We start from the raw sequence: 19,742 nt of genomic DNA, 5'->3' as shown, positions 1-19,742 counted from the left end.
TTTACTTTAAAATGGTTTTACAGGAAAGAGAAGCATTGCACTTCAAAAGAATTGTGAAGTGCTTGTAAACAGCTTCTCACCAGACTGACGTGTCCCAAATGTTTTGAAACAGAGCACTCCTAATTCAGAACAATTCCTAATTCTTCAATTCCCAAACTTCTACTCTTTTCTTAAATGATTTTTACTTTGCTGAATTAAGATAGGGGCTCCCTAAAAACATTCACAGTACCTGTTCTGGACTCAAAAACTTAACTGTGATTTATTTTGATTCTTTTTCCCACTCCCTCTGTCCTGAAATTCAGAATACCTCAATCGATATTCCTAAAAACATCATTCAAGAAATACAGAAATAACTCTCTGAGAACTATTAAATCACGGAAACTTTGCTTCGACTACAGAGGAGTGGCAGAGCACTGTTAATACATGGCTTTCCTGCTTAGATAAAAAGTTCACAATTAAGGACTTCATTTATCCAAGTCAACAATAGTGATTCAGCACCACATGTCTCATATTTCAGCGTTTTAGGCACGGTTTCTTCCTCACTCTCGCTAATAGCCATTGACTCACTGTGAACCTAAAGGACTGAGAATTTCTGTGTACCCATCTAAAGGGGCACGTGACCAGCTACAGATACAGGGGTACGTCTCCCAATAATAATAAATGTTCGAAATGACATTGGAAAGTGAAGAACCTTAGAGACTAACCAGAACTATAAAAAGAGGTTCTATTTAAGAAATTTGGTTCCCAAATAATTCCCATTCCCAACTCAATCAGTGGTATCTGAGGGCTTAGCTGGGGTAGGGCACAGTATTGAGCACTTGGGAGAATACAATACAGTTGGCTGGCACAATCCCCACACCCAAGGAGATTATGGGGTAAAAGGAGTCTAGCTCACTAGAAGGCACTAAGACGAGGCAACTAAAGAGCCTAAAGAAGCTACACCGGACTTTCCTGAAGGTGATTCCTAACTCCGAGGGGCTCAAGGACTTAAAAAGCGACTTTCCGGGATCGAGTGCTCACTCAGGAAACATAGGGCACTGTTCATGCCATTACAGACCACAGAGGGGACTGGAAACTGGAAGTGCGTCAGCCACTGACTTCCCCAGAGCCAGGTGGCGTGATCTAACACAGCTCATCGACTCAAACGCTTAGGTCCACGGGGCTTCTATTTCCAGCTGTGACCCCACTGATTTTATCGAGGGGAGTCTCACTCTAATGCTTCCCATTTAGCACTCAAGTGTTAAGGCCGATATTTCTCACAATGCTCTCTCTTGTGGGGATAAGGTGCACCATGTTCAAGGAGCGTGCTCTGAGCGAAGGTTTCCGGGAGCTGGCTGTGTCCCTCTGGCTTCCATCCTCGGGGCGTTGACTGGAGCGAGCCACAGGAACCTTCTGGGTGGCGGATGGGGTTAGAGGAAGTGAAATGGGATTGGAGCCACGGAAGCAGCAGGAGCCACAGTTTGGGGGAACAGAGTCACTGTCCTCAAAGAGATCGAGTAGGTAAGTGGCACCATTTCCAGAGCTGCCCTGGCAGCGGGCAGAAGCAGCTATTTCACTTAGGGCCCATTTTCCTGGAACAAATTAAGAGCGCCAAGTGGGGATCCCAGAAGCCCCGCGGGCTTGAGCAGCATATCGCATTAACATCCCGAAAGGCTTTTTGGTCATGGGGAAGGGCCAAAGAGTCACCCTAGAAGGCCACATTCAGTGGCCACCGCACAAGCAGCGACAGGGTGCTCAGCGTCACTTGACCCTTGTGAATTACGATTGGCCCTCCAGCGCTCTGCAATTTACTCTTCGATAAGGCTGGAGCAGATCTGTAGGCAAAACAAGCCGTATTTCAGGACCATAAAAGCCAGAGTTTGGGTTTTGGATCCATAGGGAAAGTTGGGATGCTTAGACTGAATAGCTACAGGAAAGTAAGTAACGCTTCTCTAACTTTCTCACATGCAGGAGCATGTAAGGAGCATGTAAGCAGCAAATCTGTTGCTGATTTGTACATTCCAAGTGCTTAGTACAGTGCTCTGCACATAGTAAGCGCTCAATAAATACTACTGAATGAATGAATGAATCCCAGCCTAGTGGAAAGAGCACGGGCCTGAGAGCGAGAGGACGTACGTTCTAATCCCAGCTCTGCCAGTTATCTGCTATGTGACCTTGGGCAAGTCCCTTAATTTTTCTATGCCTCAGTTTCCTCATCTGTAAAAAGGGGATTCAATGCCCATACTCCCTTCTACTTAGGCTATGAGCCCCACGTGGGACAGGGACTCGGTCCAACCCGATTAATTTGTATCTACCTCAGTGCTTAAAACAGTGCTTGACCCAGAGTAATACAATAATAATGATTATAATGACAATAATATTTGCTATCAAAAATGATTTTAAATCAGGTTGCCTCAAATAAAATGAGTCTGATTCTTCCGATGGCTAAAGTTACTCCCTCGGAGGACTTTAGGCACCTCAGAAGAGTCGCTAATACTTTCGGTTCACTAGGAGGCGGCTTCATTAACCGGTCCCCTCATGATCAGAGAGTTAAATAGCCCTCTCTAACTGCCTAACTTACTACCAGGGAGTAACTACCTGGGGTCAACTGGGCTCAATATGCTGAATATTTGTGAAAGCTTCGCTAATGACGAATTCATTAGACTATGAGTGATGCCCTTGAAGAAATAACCCCAAAGTTGCATTAGTTAGGATTTCTATTTTCCACATTTGAATTCACATATTTTAACCATTGGGAAAAAAAGTGTCTAAAAGGAGGAGGGCTTTAATGTCTGGAATTCTTCTCTAGCAAGTAGTAAAATACTACTGCTGTGGTCTTCTTGCTTTAATTTAAACCAGTTTGAAATCAGGTAATCCTCAGTGACACCGGTTGGCTTTCTGAATCCCAGCATGCAAGGCACGTCATTTGGGGGATTAAAGCACTTGCCAGATATTAATAACTATCCTTCAGGAGAGAATCCCTTAAATATATAAATCACCATTCTTCGTGATTAGGGGAATTCTGGAAAAAGGAAGCATGGGACAGAAAAGAAGCTGCACGCTTATCACGTCAAATGATTCGTTCAATCCATACACCACAAGCGGAGACATGCTACGTATTAATCTGAAATGTCGTGATGGGACTACAATGGTAACTACACAGAGAAGTCAAGAAAACTGAGGACTTTTCTGTGGTAGTTACAATGGGTCATACTTACAGCCACAGAAGCCCACTGCCATGCAAAACAGTGACTGGTTGGCATCTGATCATGTGAGCGACAGCAGCCAATAAGAACAGAAAATAAGAAGCAGAAAAGCACCACCAATCAATGTCAAGAGTTGCCATGTACAATTCCCTTGCTATACATACATATCAAGAAAAACGAACTACACGCTTCTACCAGAGTATTTCACTGACGCAACGTTGGGTGATTTGTGCATGGATTTTAAGGGGTTTTCTGGTAGCACATCTGGGACACAACTTGCCTTGAAAATTCTCTGCAAATCACCCAGCTAGATCGACTCCGTACCTTGCCATCGAAAGAGGCCAAATGTTCAAAGAGCTCTTTCAGAAATATCAGATGTTTATCTGGGGATTAAATAACTTGGGGAAACATGCACTTGATTTCCCAAGGGTCAGAAATTTTTTTTTTCAATCAATGGTACTTACTGAGTGCTCACTGTGTGCAGAGCACTGTACTAAGAGCTTGGGAGAGCACAATACAACAGGGCTGCTGGACACGTACCTTGCCCTTCCCTGCGAAACCATTAACAAATGAAGAGAGATTCTGTTCTGCTAAGTTGAACTATTCCTTCTATCTCAATAATTACTTTCCCTTCCCTCACCCAAATGCAGTATTGACCAGAATACATCTAGGAGGTTTTTGGAGGGGGCTTTAGAAGGAGAGGGCTTTTTCTTTTTTTTAATACAAAGGTCAAACTTTACACTGAAGTGGCCTAGAAACAGATTCAGGTAGTATTTAAATAGTACTTTGGAAAGAATATTATTTCCCTAACCTACAAAATTCTGGTGCACCAAGTTAACTATAAACGAGTATCACTAGTGGGCTTGAGAGCAACCATTCATCACCACGCAGCAGGTTTGCAGAACAGGAAGGGGTTTCTGTTTTACGAATTTTTGACTTTTTCAACTGTTTCTTCCAACCTGAAGTCGATGGTTAAGATCAGCAGGAATGGAATGAAGACACTGAAAATGACATGGAAAATGAACTGTGGGCAAAGTGGGGAGTGGCGGGGAGGGGAAGAGAATCAAGACCTCGGTGAGTTAATCTTACCGTGGCCATTCGTATTGCTGGATGGGCTCCACAGCCCTGCACTGCTTTGTGAAGCGTTTCACCGAACATGCTGCGGAGTTCAACTGAATGGCAGTACACCGCATCAATCTTGGGCCACCAATCCAGAGCAGACTAGGAAAAACACAGAAAGTGAGGAAAAAAATACAAAGAACCACCCCAAGATACCATATTTTCTCTGGCGAGGATAGCTGAATTAAAGTAATATTTCTTCAGAAAAAGTAAAATCCTTGTGGATATGGATCATGTCTACCAACTGGACTGGACTCTCCCGAGCGCTTAGTACAGTGCTCGGCACAGTAAGTGCTCAATAAATATTTTGATTGATTCATAGAAAACCGATTTTTAAGTACAATACATGCAAACACACAACAGTTTCCAACTTTCATACAAACACTTGGAACTGAGGAATCATTAAAATATTTTTTATATTCCATTCATGAGTAAAAGACAAACTGCATGTAATTGCAATATACTGCAAGAATGGTTTTTACCATCAGCTGTGTATTAATCTGAAAACAACATGCCCCATCAAGCTGATTCTGAAGATGGCAGATCAAAAAATCTGGAGCCTCATGATATACAGGAATTAGAGCCTTTGTTTTTAAATAACGTTTATTTTAAAAATTACCAAGGTCTTATAATATTCTAATGAATCACAGGGCAGTTTGTTCTCAAAGCATAACAAGGATATTTTCAAACCAATTTTAGTTGATGAAATTCATCAACTCAAATGCATTTGTGAATAATATACAGGAGACATACAAGACTACCAATAATCACTATGAGCAAATACACAAATTGGTCCAAATGAAATATTCTGAAGGAGATTCAAAACAAAACTATTTCACATTATTCTTACACTGGTTTGGTTATAAAGTTTAAATTTCCGGTTAAAAGTCCATTATGTAAAGGCACGGATGTTCTAAAATTATGTTGGAAAATGTTACGTCAAACTTCAAACTCTAAAACTCACAAGGGGAAAATGGTGACGTCCACAGGATAAACTTACAAGCAGAAGTACTTCATATCTTTATTGTCCCTATTATTAAGTGGTTATTAAAACATTTCTGCAGTTACTGTGGGGGAGTTGGAAAAATCTACTAGTGGGTGGAGAATTGGCAGTCTGGGCTAATGAATTCTATTCCCGATTTCCTCCTTGTTTAATCCTGGGGAGGATGAATTCGCCGTGCCTCAATTTCTCCTTAGTTACTTCACAGGGGTTTTTCGAGGGGCAACAGTAATTTGAGTTAAATATGGTCAAAGTTAATGAACAAAAAGCCACGTAAAAAGACAGACAGTCTTCTAGCGATTCGAGTCTTAAAATACTTACTGCGCTCAATATAACTTGGATTAGGAAACTAGGCCCCACCCAGAGGAGGTACAACTCCTCTGGGGCCAATTTTGGACTGTGCAGCTGGTGGGGGGGTGGGGGGAAAAAATGCATTTTTGGACTGCATGGCTGTTTGTGAATTTCCATCCACTCATCAATTTCAAGCCTCTGCTACTCTATTCAGACTCTCCCCCAGCAAGACAGCAAATGGATACTTTACAGCTTGAAAATTGAACCGTTCTCCTCAGAATTGGAAAAGCTGAATTACCTCGGGACACAGATAAAATGACACGTTTGGATGGAGGCTATACAAATCAAAATTTCTTTCAACTTCTTTGTTGCTCCGTCCTCTAAAGTGGCAGGAACGAAATAAAGCGATAATGAAGCCTTGGAAAGAGTTATAATGAGTTTTTCAGGGTCCGCTAAGTGGGTAAGTAATCTCCTTAGAGTCCATCTGTCAAAGACTGATAATTCTAAGGGTTGGCCTCTAGATGCAAAAATACTATGTCATTCCTCAATGAGATTTTTGTTGTTGTGCTTTTAAACTAGGCCCACCCACTGGATGGTGAATTATTAGATTTGGGGTTGGTCTTGCACCTGGTGAATGATAGTTTGGACTGTTCCTACTTGGCAGTTTTGACTCCAAAACTGCATCCAGCTAAAAGGCCGTGTACACATCATCGGGAGGACTGACTCTCTGGAGAAGACACTAATGCTAAGAAAAGTCCAGGGAAAACGTGGAAGAGGCAGATCAGCAGCTAGATAGCTAGAAATCATAACAACAATAATGGAAGAATCATTGGCCAGGTTACAGATTATGGCAGAAGATGGGCTGTTCTGGGGAAAAATATATCCATAGAGTCGCTATGAATCAGAAATGACTCGCTGGCACTTGAGAGTAATAATAAAAGGAAGTGTAACAGCAGAGCAATATATCCTGTAGCTGCCTTGATAAACACCTACACTTCTTGAATACCTACACTTAATATTCACCGTTAGATGTTGCTATTTACTACTATTATCATATTAAGTCCCGTTCTCTTGCAACATAAAGTTATATTTCAAATGCCAGACCTATGGTGGGCAAGGGGGAGGAGAGAGGACACGGGACATATTTCCTCTTCCAAACCTCAAGGGATTCACCGCCCATATGTAGGCACAATACTCAGCCAGGTAAAAGAGAAGCCAAAGTGGTCTGAAAGAGTTAATGCTCCTTCCAAAATGCCCAACTTATTACTAACTACCGAGAAAACAGACATTAAGAAAAAACAGCTCCATCAGGAATTTGGAATATTGTCTTCATCTGTAAAATGGGATGGAACATCTGTTCTCCCTCCCTTTTATACTGGGATCTACAAGTGGGACAGTAACTGTGTCCAACCTGATTTACTATGTTGTACTCTCCCAAGTACTTAGTACAGTGCTCTGCACACAGTAAGCACTTAATTAAAACGACTGAATGAACGAATTATCTTGCATTGGTTCCTGTGCTTAGAACGGCGGTTGAAAAGCACAAAGCAAGTGCTTAAAAATGCCATCACTTTGCCCATTACACCTGAGTTGCATGGCAAATTTTAAAACGGCTGCCTGAACTGTCAATATTTTTGGTTGTTTTTACAGTTTTCATGTTCCCAAAACCATCTTAACTCTGAACTTGAAAGGGTGCATTATCACTTGATTCCCTTTACACAAACTAGCTTTGGGGGATGGTTAAATTGATAAACATTCAGTTCTTCACAAGCTTGTGGCTCTAAACTTCAGAACTTCCCATATCTACCTAATAGGGATGTGTAAAGATTAAACAGTGTAGACAAGGTAGTTGGTCTTACTTATTATAAATAAATGGTAGAGAAGCAGCATGGCGTAGTGGCGAGAGCAAGGGCCTGGGAGTCAGAAGGTCATGGGTTCTAATCCCAGCTCCGCCACTTGTCTGCTGTGTGACTTTGGCCAAGTCACTTCACTTCTCTGAGCCTGAGTTACCTCATTTGTAAAATGGAGACTGACACTCTGAGCCCCATGTGGGACAGGGACTATGTCCAACACAATTTGCTTTTATCCACCCCAGTGCTTAGTACAGTGCCTGGCACATAGTAAGTGCTTAAAAACAAAAAAAAAACAAAAAAAAAATCTTTCACATTAGAGGATACTAAAGCTCTTCTGGACAGGAAGACAATTTCAGAGGCTCAAAAGAAACACAGGAATTCCCCCCAAATTAGCATATATTAATGCCTACAAACTTACTGAGTCTGAGATGTTCCATTAACACTGATTCTCGAAGAAGAAAACAAACCAAAAACTTTTATTTAAGGATTTGGCTACTTCAAAAAATCCCCAAGAAATATGAAGACAACCCTCAAGTTATTAACAAATAGTTCCAGGAGATTAAGAGTTGCTTCCACATTTAACTGTACAATTGATAATACTCTGAGTTTTAGGCTAAAATTCAGTGCATGGGTCCAAGAAAAATTTTCATCTGATATCATGTTTTGCAGCTGTAAAATATCCCTATAGGGAACACATCCCAAATCGAATGGAAACTGTAGCAAAAACAACTTAGTACCAGGTCCCAAAAATTACACACATCTGTTCTAAAAACAAACATGGAAGATCCCTGTGCTTTCGGTCCTCCCAAGTTAGGGTTCAATAGCTTTTAGTCTCAGACAATGGAGAAAGCCACGACGAGAACATCTCACCCAACAAATCCAAATGACCAACAGGTCAGGTTTTAAGAAGGCACTTTATATACTTAATGTTTTGTATTCAATCTATTTCGGGGGGAGAAACATTACCCTGGATCTGCAGTACTTTCAAAAAATTTGGCGGTGATTTTCTTGCAAGAGACATTTTCTTACGGGTTGAGCCTTCTTACAGACAGAGACTGGACTCTCAAACATGCAATACTGATAACGGCATAAAAAGGTGCACAATCACTTTCACCATGTACACTGAGGCATGCATGAAGTCCCACTCCATCATGCTTGAAAAACCAAAAAGAAATCAACTGAGCCACTTACAGCAGTGCCAAGTCCATGCTTGAAAGTGCTCTATATAGTCGATTGTAAACAAAAACATTTCACAATTAAAGAATCTAGCTTTAAAATGCAAAAATAATTTCACACACCTGGATTTTAATTTAAAAGGTGGAAACTACAGATGTTAAGGAACTGATTGCAATGATCAGCTTTCAGAGTAATTTGGGACAAAAGGGAAGAGAATGAAAAGCTAAGTTACAATGTCTTTCGGCCTAGGTAAACCTTCCAGGTCTAGATGCTGACGAACCAGGGATAAATTGAGAATTTCGGGAGTATTTAGTTCCACATTTCCATCTCTCAGAGGATCGTGTCCTGAAATGTGCTGGTTCAATGTAACTTTGAGGTGGGATTCAATCTAAACGTCTACTGCTCTCCTCTCTACCTTGGCTCCCACTAACAAAATACGATAGCACGTGGTTAAGCAAATGACTGTGTCTATGCTTGGCTCACAGTGGCTACATCTCAAATTCCTTTGCGGGAGGCTCTCATGGTAGGCACGTGCCCTTAAAAAGTTTATTTTTTTTTTTAAATCATCACACCCAACTTTCTTTTCTGAACGTCTTACAACAGGCTCAGTATATCTAAAGGGTCCAATTCCACAAAGCACGGATGGGGAGCGGGCCGAGTTAAAGACGAACATTAGAAAACAACCCGAAGGAAATCTTTTTGGAAACAGAAGTCGATATTACCTTGGGCAACACTGGTTCCCTCAAATTCTGGGGCTGTGTCCAATTGCTTGGCTCCAGAGTTTTGGAGGAACCAACTGGATCCTTCACGGTAAAAAGCCAAAGGATTAAAGCAAATATATGCTAGGGATTTCATATGAAAATTACTACTACTGTAGAGATGGGTCGATCCATGACCACCTAATAGCTAATGACACATATCTGCATCAGTCTCTTTGAAACCGTCTTATTTTGTGCCTCTTTCTACTTAGGGATCGCCATATTGGGTTGAAAATTGATCCTCAACAAAAATGAGTAATCACTACAGGGCGATTAATACCTATTAGACTTACATTTGTGATGATTCGATGGAGTGAATTTACCAGCACGTAATGAAATGTGGATGGAGAACTCTGGGCCAAGCAGATCTACAAAGAAAATATTAAAAATTGTTAAATAAATGACTTTAAAATTTTAATATAGCTCAATCAATGGCCTATTACGATAGCATCATTATCATCTTCACCAGGATTTATTAAGCACCAGGGAGCAGAGCACTGAACTAGGTCCCCGGGAGCATAGTTGAGAAGCACCATGGGGAAGCGAATAGAGCCCGGACCTGGGAATCGGAAGGTCATGGGTTCTGATCCCAGTTCCGCCATTTGTCTGCTGTGTGAGCTTGCATAAGTCACTTCACTTCTCTGAGCCTCAGTTGCCTCATTTGTAAAATGGAGACTGACACTCTGAGCCCCATGTGGGACAGGGACCGTGTCCAACCCAATTTGCTTTTATCCACCCCAGCGCTTAGTACAGAGTGTGGCACACAGTAAGTGCTTAACAAATACCATAATTATTATTATGTAAAAAAGGAAGAGACACGAGTGCTGCCCAATATGTTACATAACTTTTAGAGAAATTGATCCAGGCAGATCAAAAACCCAGAACTCACCCTTCAATTAATTCCGAACACTCTAGACTGAAAACTCGTTACGGGCAGGGAATGTGCCTGCTAATTCAGTTGTACTGTACTCTTCTAAGTGCTTAGTACAGTGCTCTGCACACAGTAAGCACTCAGTAAATACCACTGATTGACTGATGCTGCCTGAAAGAGTTTTCTTGATGCGTTTTGGGTAGGACATGGCAGCAGAATAAGAGAACATTCTTCCACCTGCATCTGTCTGTTTGGAGAACATGCAACACTGTTTTGGAAGAAGCCACTGAGCAAATATGGTTAGCGCTAAACACAGGGTGAATACTGCAGTGTCGAGTCTCCGTAACACAGCGTCCTGCAAGAACGCAATCCCTATATTGTAGAAGTGGGTCTTTTCAAGAAAAGTCTTATATGCAGTGCTCTGCACATAGTAAGGGCTCAATAAATACTATTGAATGAATGAATGAAAAGTCAGTATTAAAATTAGAGATTTGGGGTCGATTCTGGTACGCTGATTTTGGAATGATTGAAAGAATTAGAAAGCACAATGTGTTTTTTAGGAAGGTCCTCACCTTAAAGTGTTGGTTGTTGTGAGGGTTTATGCGAAAACAAGAAACTAAACAGTCAATCATTAGATCCACATCTGCATTCTGATTGCCTCTTGAGAAGGGTTTAGTTGGATTAAACAGCAGGTTCTAGACATACATAAGAACATGAAAACAGAATTAAATCAGTCCCACAAACAGATTCATAAAAGGATTTAGGCCAGCTAAAATCCTTACAAGACAGTGAATGTTTGACTAATCCTCACAAATGACAAAGCAATGAGATATCTTTTGGGCACCTTTAAACACAAGACTAATACTGTGCTTCACGATTTTGATCCCTGTTAAAATAGCTACTTGCCCAGAGAATAAACTTTGACTTTTCTTTGTGACCTGGCCTGGGTTAGTTCTCCTCTAAATCTAATAATGCCATTTGAGTAGAAAAATGCCTGGCTCTACAGGCCCCACACTGAAAGCCAGCTGAATGATTATTCACTACTTGCCCAAAATAAACAATTATTTCCAATTGTCTTTTGCATTGGGAAGCAGCATGGCCTAGCGGCAAGAGCAGGGGCTTGGGAGTTAGAGGTCGTGGGTTCCTACCCCCACCCCGCCACTTGTCTGCTGGGTGACCCTGGGTAAGTCACTTTACTTCTCTGTGCCTCCGTACCTCCTCTGCAAAATGGAGATTGAGATTGGGAGCCCCATGTGGGACAGGGACCGTGCCCAACCTGACTACCTTGTATCTACCCCAGCGCTTGGCACATGGTAAGCACTTGACAAACACCATACTGATGATAATAATAAAGCACGGGCCTGGGAGTCAGAAAGACGTGGGTTCTAAGCCCGGCTCTGCCACCTGTCTGTTGTGTGACCTGGGGCAAGTCACTTACCTTCTCTGTGTCTCGGTTTCCTCATCTGTAAAAGCGGGATTAAGACACTAAGTCTCACATGGGAGAGGGACTGTGTCCAACCTGGTTATCTTATATCTACCGCAGCACAGTTCCTGGCAAATAATAGGCGTTTAACAAATACCATTTTTTAAAAAAAAGGGGGGTGTTGATCCTGACAGTGAGCACTGTCTGCATGGACCCATGTAGAAGCCACAACTAGAGAAGCAGCATGGCCTAGTGGAGTTAGAGGACTCGGGTTCTAATAGACTCTAACACTTTCCTGCTAAATGACCTGGGCAAGTCAATTAACTTCTTTTCTCCTCAGTTCCCTCATCTGCAAAACTGGGATTCAATACCAGGTCTCCCTCCTACTTAGAATGTGAGCCGCATGTGGGACCTAATTATCTTCTATCTACCCCAGCATTTAGGACAGTGCTTGGCACATAGTAAGCACTTAAACACTACAAGTATTATTATTATTCAATTCAGATTATGGTGTCTTTCACATCATACAAGGGGGGCTGATTATAACGAAAACCATTTTTTTCCTTAAGTAAATGGTTTTAGAGATGTTCATGGAGATTTCCACTTATCACAGTCTGCAAGTGAAAAAACAGAAGCCCAGAGATGTTCTGAACTATAGTCTAGGTTCCTCAGGGGCAGAGTCAGGACCAGATCAAAGGCCTGGTTACAGTACACTCAGTGCTTTTCCATCACAATAGTGCTTTTCAACCTCAACTTCTGTGTAGTCCAAAAGCTCTAAAAAGATCCCCAGTATGTCATGAAATGAATACCAGAAGGAGAATCAGTACCGGTAAGTCGTTTTTTTGGTCACCACAATTTTTCAAACACAAAATAACACACTCAAGCCTTGCCTCGGGCATTTGGCATTCACCTCACCCTCGGCCCCATAGCATTTATGTATATATCTGTAAATTATTTATACTAATATCAGTCTCCCCTCTAGACTGTAAGCTCACTGTGGGTGGGGAACGTGCCTACCAAGTCTGTTGCACTGTACTCTCCCAAGCGCTTAGTAAAGGATTTTTCACACAGTAAGTGCTCACTAAATACCACTGATTGATTGCCAATGCCTTAAAGTGCAATTTCAAGTTGGGATTTAGGTTCCCAAAGGAAAAGCACGGACTCTGAGTGCTTCTAGGCTGAAATCACATTAAACTTTTACTCTGTGGTTCTTTTCGAAGGCATCCCTCTCTCCCCTGGCTGCCTGTGTTGTCAAAGTATATCCAAATCCACAACATTATTGACACTCACTGTACTAACAACTTGAGAGAATAGATAGATGTGAGAAATTGAGTAGCTGAGAGGGAAAAACAGGATGCCCAGGAGACTTTAGTGAAACAGAGGAAGAGAGAGAAAGGTAGTCCCAAAGCGCTGTCAAATTATTCCAGACATTCATAAAAGCCTTTGTTAAGGGGTGCTATCAAAGTATTGTACAGTTACGAAAGTGTAACCATTTGATATTTAATTTTCTACCGGGGAGTTAATTTGATGAGCGAACTAATTTTTGCCGCTGAAAACAAGAAATCATAAGGCCTTACCTTAAGATCTACCACCATGGACTGTACTAATAGGAAAATGACAGAGTTATCTTCCCAGTTGATGTAGGTACTTGCTTTGCACAATTTGACACAAGCAATAGCAGCACTTTCAGTCAGTTGCCTACTTCCACCATGGCCAGCGAGTGCTTTTCTGAGATTTTCCAGAAACAACTTCTGCAAAATTCAGAACACACCGAGAAAAATATACTCTTTAAATCCACTTATTAAACTGGTAACTGATTGGTTTCAAGTACTGAACTTTTCATATTTTTGAAGAGAAGTCAAAAGGATCGATTCTGATGTTACTGATTAATATTTAAGCCTTGGTTAACACTTAATCACTTTTGAGCTCCAAATTAGTCATGCTAATTGAAGAAAGGGATAAATGTGCTAAATGAATTGGAGGGATAATCACAAATCCCCAAACCTCATTTTATTTTGATTTTGATTGATTGGTTGCCATTAGTTTCGACCTTCTCTTCCAGCAAAATTTTCATTAGAGCTGTAAACTCTAGCAAAGTTCACTTGTGCTTCAAGTTTTCCTTCTTTCTCCCTGCACTTGTCTCTTACTGATGAATAGAGAAACGACCAAAAGGAAAACAGACAAATAGAAGTCACAGAAAATCCATAAACTGGATAAGCGGTCCCACGGAAATCAAAACGTGACTATGTTCCATTATTTATTTAAACATGAGAAGCACAAGGAATTTGATTGCTCTGAATCTGTCAATATCCAAATTCACATGTGTAGATAAGAGAGATATCTTACATTAAGGAGAGGTTCAGTTCCACCTGGTAGCCTCCAAAAATATAACATAGCAATTGCACCAAAAGCACAATAGAAGATTCCCAGAGGAATTATTTCCACCACTGACACACCACCATTTCCTATCTGACAGATGATAGTGCCTGGCTCAGCAACAGTTAAGGAGACAAATGAAGAGGACCTTTCCCAATTAAAACAGTGCAGGAAATTTACAAAGGCAAAATAGAATTATTATACTGAAATTCAGTCAAAGCAGTAAGTTAACCTTCAAGCTCTTATGAAAAAGGACAAAAGCTTTTTCATGTTTCCAATTCTGAGGACCTCAGTTTTTTATTTCGCCCAAAAGGCACGTATTACTTTGGCCATAGCGCTCCATAACACCAAGCAGAAGCACAGACTCTAAAATGACAATGAGAGGAGGCCAATCAGTACGTAAATGTAACGGAGAGACACATTTGCATAATTCATTTGATGCAGCATCAAGGTGCCTATCTAATAGGCCAATGACACCTACATTCACAAAATACAAACTCGGCTGTAGCAATGTTCAAGGGATCAAGAAATCCATTCATTCATAATGAGCATTTACTGTGTGCAAAGCACTATACAAGAGCTTGGGAGAGTACAATATATTAACTAATAGACACATTCCTGCCCACAGTCCACAGTCTAGAGGGGGAGACAGACATTAAAATACATAAATTGATTAATAAATTAACTACCTATGTGGACTGCATGTCATTATATGTCTATCTTCCCATCAAGATCGCTAAGTTCGTCGTGGGCAGGGAGTGTGTCTATCAACTCTGTTATACTGTACTTTCCCAACCTCTCGGTACAGTGCTCTGCACAGAGCAAGCACTCATTCTATTATCTATCTATCGCCATGCTGTAACCGTGGTATAAATGGCACGTGTCCTCTGAAGAAGTGGCTCCAATCGAATTGTTACATCAACTTGGTTAATGGAGCACTAAGTGAAGTCTCTATAACCAATCCTGGAAATTGTAAATAGACATTTAAGTCACTTGGGCTGTGAACCCCATGTGAGACAGAGACTGTCCCAACCTGATTAACTTTTATCCACCCCAGTGCTTGGCACAATTATTATTACACTTATTATTAATGATGATGACGACAATAAAACTAAAAGTTACCAAATGGATAATTCTATGGACTGACTGATTATAGCAGGACATCTATTCTACTGCCCCACTCCTTCCTGCTCTCACTCCTCGCCTCTCCCCCTTCCCTCCTGTTCCGCACCACGTCTTGGGCTTTAGCGGGCTTTACAGTCTTCACGTTCTCCTCCTCCACAATCTCTATTCCAAGGACTCGTCTGCACGGGCCGCCTCTCTGGTCCCACCACTACTGTCCCCCGCCTGGTCACCACCTCTGGCGACACTGTGTTAGCTAGAGATGTGGCGGGAGAGCAGAATTGGTGGTGGTGGAGGCAGTGACACCTGGAACTCCCCCAAGCAGCGCCTGTCCACCAAATCCCCACAGTACAGGAGGACAGAGGCAGCCAGAGAGAGGAGGCAGGCGGCAGCAGGAGCAGGCAAGTGTGACGGGAGAAACAGGAAGAAAATGTAGGAGGAGAAGGAGGCAAAGAAGAAGGAAAGAGGAGAAAGCTCTGCTTAATACAGATCGGTCCCCACAAATTATCTGTGCATTATTGATGAGGATGCCATTTTGGTCGCCCCGCTGTAACCGTGGCAAAAATGGCACGTGTCCTCTGAGGAAGTGGCTCCAATCGAATTGTTACATCAACTTGGTTACTGGACCACTAAATGAAGTCACTATAACCAATCCTGGAAATTGTAAAGAGACATTTAAGTCACTTGGGCTGTGAGACAGAAAACAAGTGAGACAGAGACTGTCCCAACCTGATTAACTTTTATCCACCCCAGTGCTTAGCACAATTATTATTACCCGTATTATTAATGATGATGATGACAATATAACTAAAAGTTACCAAATAGATAAGCGACAGAGTACCCAATTTTTGACTTGCAGAGTTATCGTTTCGGGTTGCTTTGAGATAACTGATAACTAAGTCGGGAAAAAACCAAAAAAACACTTCCAAGTTTTAAACATCACCCCACCTTACAGCCAAAGATGACAGTAAAACAGAACTTCAAGATTTAGGCAATTTAAGACTGTAGAAAAAAGTCATACATACAGTTCCCTAATAATGAAATGAAATTCAGAGAGGTGAGTGAAATAGGGAGAATATTAAATTCTAACTTGTCGTCCTCTCTCTACCTCAGGTCACTGAACATCTTAGATTGTTCTTGTTCTGCAGCTGGCCCTAAAGGAGGTAGTGATGGAATTATTCCTAGAAGCTACTCTTGGCTTCCTTTAGAGAAAGAAATCCTCTCAAATCATGATTTGTTAAAGTAGGCCTATATTTTCACCCTCCAGAGAAACATCAGGGGGCCTTTACTGAGACATAATTTAAGACACCGTAAATTTTTAGCGATGAAAAGTGGTGCAACCAAGCCTAAAAAATACGACACAAAAATAGATAGGCCCAGTCTAAGAATGAAGGGCACTAGTCAAGAATGAGCCTTTGTGGTGAGTTAAACCATCTCGCTTAGGTCCGAAATGGTTTTGAAAATGATTTTGCCTTCCTCACCTTATTTATTTTGGTTTCTTCCACCACATCCTTGGATATATCTTGGATTATTTCTGGGCACAGGACAAGAAGAATGATTTGCAATGGCCAAACTGCTGCTTTACGTTTCGTGCTTTCAGCAAAACCATCCACCAAGTCAAACAACTTTTCGGCACAATCTAGACCAGAAAAAATTCAACCAAATGACATATTAAGAAAAGGAAGGGCAGAGACTCCATACATTCGAGTATACCCATAATATTTCTTAGCACATAAATTGTTCTCACAAAGTCACTGGGAGAAGAAAACATAAAATGAACTACCGGAAGGCTCTTCTTCTTAAAATGAGTGGTTAACTCCTTGGGATCAGAAAGGAAATTTGACAATGACGTGAGATTTTACCCAATAATAGCATGAGCATTTGCTGTAACAAAAGCTCCTTATAATTCTGACTTGCAAAGGAAATGGGAACTCTCCCCAGCTTCATGAGCTGCCCAGCTCTTCTAGTGCCAGAATTCAAATTAGCACCAGAAGGAATGAGGTGCCACTTGAACACAGAGTGACATTAGGTTATTAGCAGACACAAGGATCCCCACCAACCCGGGCCATAAAAACAAAACCCAACGCAAGAGAGATAGGAGAACTACAAAAGGAAAGCAAATAACCGCTAACGTTAGCTTGAAATTCAAAAACCCGGATTCTTCTTTCCTTAGGACCTCTTCTTTTCTAAGTTCAAAAGACGCAGAGAGAAAATAAGGAGATCCCAAAGGGATGTTCCTAGGGATGTTCCTGCTAGTCCCATTAAGTCCACTTCGACAATTTCCTGAAAGGCAAGCACTTTCCTAACAGGAGGAATAATTTCCATTTTCCCTGGAAGATTAGGTCTAATGTAGGAGGCTCTGTTCTGAAAAACCAGAAGTTGCCAAAAACCAAGTAAAGGAACTGCTCTCCTCCCAGGCACAGGGGGAGTAGAGAAATCCTGCGTTTGCAGGGTTGATTCCATGAAACCACAAGACTCTGGCTACGGTGGGGAATGAGGCCTGAGATCATCCTGCCATCGGTTCTGCCCAACAGAGGAATATGCTGCAACCTTAGCAGCCACTGTGAGTGTCAGTGAGTGAGAGGCATCATGGTGTAATGGATAGACCATGGGTCTGAGAGTCAGAAAGTCCTGGGTTCTAATCCTGGATCCGTCACTCGTCTGCTGTATATCCTTGGCAAATCACTTCTCTGTGCCTCAGTTACCTCACCTACTAAACAGGGTTTGAGACTGTGAGCCTCACGTGGGATAGGGGCTGTGCCCAACTCAATTTGCTTATATCCACCCCAGCACTTCGTACAATGCTTGCCACATAATAAGCACTTAACAAATACCATTATTTGGGGGTGGGGAGGGGAGGTGACAAGATGTCGGTCTCTGAGCTGTCTTATGATTGGCCTCACCCATACCTCAGAGCAGAACGAAGCAGAACAGAGGTGGAGGAGGCCAATAAGGCCAAGGGAGAACCCTCCAAAGATCAGGAAGGGTAAAATAAAGGAAAACAAAGTCTTAAAATACAGAGGAGAGCAAGTGGAAAGATCAAGGGAAGGAGAGAAAGCCAAAATCTTGCAAGTGGCAGCTAGCACTACTAAAATGGAAAGCTCACCACAAGAATGAAAAATCAATTACCTTTTCCTCCACTAAATAACTGCACCAAATTCTCTCAAGCAGATGAGAAACTTGCTTCCAGGTAACCGAGACAAGAATCTTTGAGTCGCAAGTGCCCGCTGGGATGGCAGATCATCACCCAGGAACAGTGACCTGAAATCTACTGTCCTGGAGTAGGGGCTAACTGGATGGTGGGGGGAAGTTGGGCACAGATTCTATGTTTGTCCCTAAATTTAAAGTGATTCAGGAATTTGGGGAAAAGCTAGAAATTTCCATTCAAAACCAAGTCACAGGAAGCTGTGGTCTCTTCTACCTCCCCCTCCCCCAAGCCCTGAGCCACCAGGACCCAAGGAGGACAAAGTACAGGTCATTACCCTCCAGCTCACTGTCAAGGATCCCTTCCTCTGACACTTATCTGGGAGGAAAGGTGCATAATGGATGAAGCTGGTCTCCTCCTCGGGAACAAAGGGTATAAAGACAGGCTTTTATCTGATAAACCTAGTTTCAAAGGAAAGTCAGTAGTAAGTCAATCCTTACCAGCCATGTCTGTCTGGGGAGTCTGGTACAACTTTGTAAATTCATCAGGATAGTTCTCTACCCAGTTCCAAAATGCCTGTAAATAAGGAAACAATTTCCTTCACATTAAAATAGTGAATACTCCTCAATTTAGGAAATGAAGTTATTTGTAATGTCATAAACAAAAACGGTCAACAGTTGTTTTGGAATGTGACTTACTCAGAGTGAGGAAATTCCTATATAAAAACAGAAAATTCAAATACTGATTCTTGCCAAGAAGCAGAAATACTTACTTTTTCCAGACTGTTTATAACTGCCAGCTGAGCTACTTTCTTAAGGGCTTTAAACTTAAATACTGTTTCTGTAAGAAATAGAAAATAGTGCATCTTAGTGAAATTTAGCTCTAATTCATCTACCCCAAGTGACGTAAATGACCTGCAAAAAAATCATTCAAATTAACATATTTCATAACAGTCATAAGTTATGTGCACAATAGAATGGATTAAATTCTACATTTATATAGTTCCCTCGAAAGACCTCACAGTGCTCAAGTTAAATAAAAGTAGTTCCTCTAATTGTGAATTTAGAAACATTGCAGATACCAATCAAGGTGAGTTGAAAAGTTGAGAAGAGCCTGAAAGTTTCCCATTCGATGACCCCTGGACTAGATTTCACAGAGAACCGTGAATAGCCACAGAGGATCCGCACTTATTCAAACAATGTGCTAACAAGCTACTACATCCTCCAGTCATTTCAGCCTAAACGGAAGAACAGTTCTGACTAGAAAGAGAAACCCTATCTTCTGATAGGATTTAAAATTGGAATGTTATTTGTGAATAAAACTGTACATTAATACATTGGAGATTCATAATAATAAAAATACTAAATTCCATGCAGCGTCATGGTAGTTCATGAGTGGCAAAACGTGACTTGTGGAAATCTTT

General features: G+C 41.5%; 1 protein-coding gene across 5 annotated transcripts in view; it reads right to left on the bottom strand.

Annotated features, from left to right (window-relative positions):
• Positions 1-19,742, bottom strand: part of NF1 (neurofibromin 1) — a 184,711-nt gene that overhangs the window by 131,292 nt on the left and 33,677 nt on the right. For 2 of the 5 annotated variants that reach the window (XM_029082634.2, XM_029082637.2), the window contains exons 6-12: positions 19,092-19,159; positions 18,820-18,895; positions 16,656-16,813; positions 13,254-13,427; positions 10,826-10,948; positions 9,676-9,750; positions 4,275-4,406 (exon numbers count right to left, since the gene is read on the bottom strand). In XM_029082634.2, the coding sequence (XP_028938467.1) occupies positions 4,275-4,406; positions 9,676-9,750; positions 10,826-10,948; positions 13,254-13,427; positions 16,656-16,813; positions 18,820-18,895; positions 19,092-19,159 (806 nt within the window). Of the gene's footprint in view, positions 1-3,197; positions 3,243-4,274; positions 4,407-8,639; positions 8,670-9,675; positions 9,751-10,825; positions 10,949-13,253; positions 13,428-16,655; positions 16,814-18,819; positions 18,896-19,091; positions 19,160-19,742 lie in introns of all 5 variants that reach the window. The other 3 variants (XM_039914576.1, XM_039914575.1, XM_039914574.1) reach the window with 3 other exon arrangements.

The sequence above is a fragment of the Ornithorhynchus anatinus genome, chromosome 17 (assembly GCF_004115215.2).
Source record: "Ornithorhynchus anatinus isolate Pmale09 chromosome 17, mOrnAna1.pri.v4, whole genome shotgun sequence".
Classification (NCBI taxonomy): Eukaryota; Metazoa; Chordata; class Mammalia; order Monotremata; family Ornithorhynchidae; genus Ornithorhynchus; species Ornithorhynchus anatinus.
The sequence above is the reverse complement of the archived record's forward strand: the minus strand, read 5'-3'. Positions and strand labels throughout refer to the sequence as shown.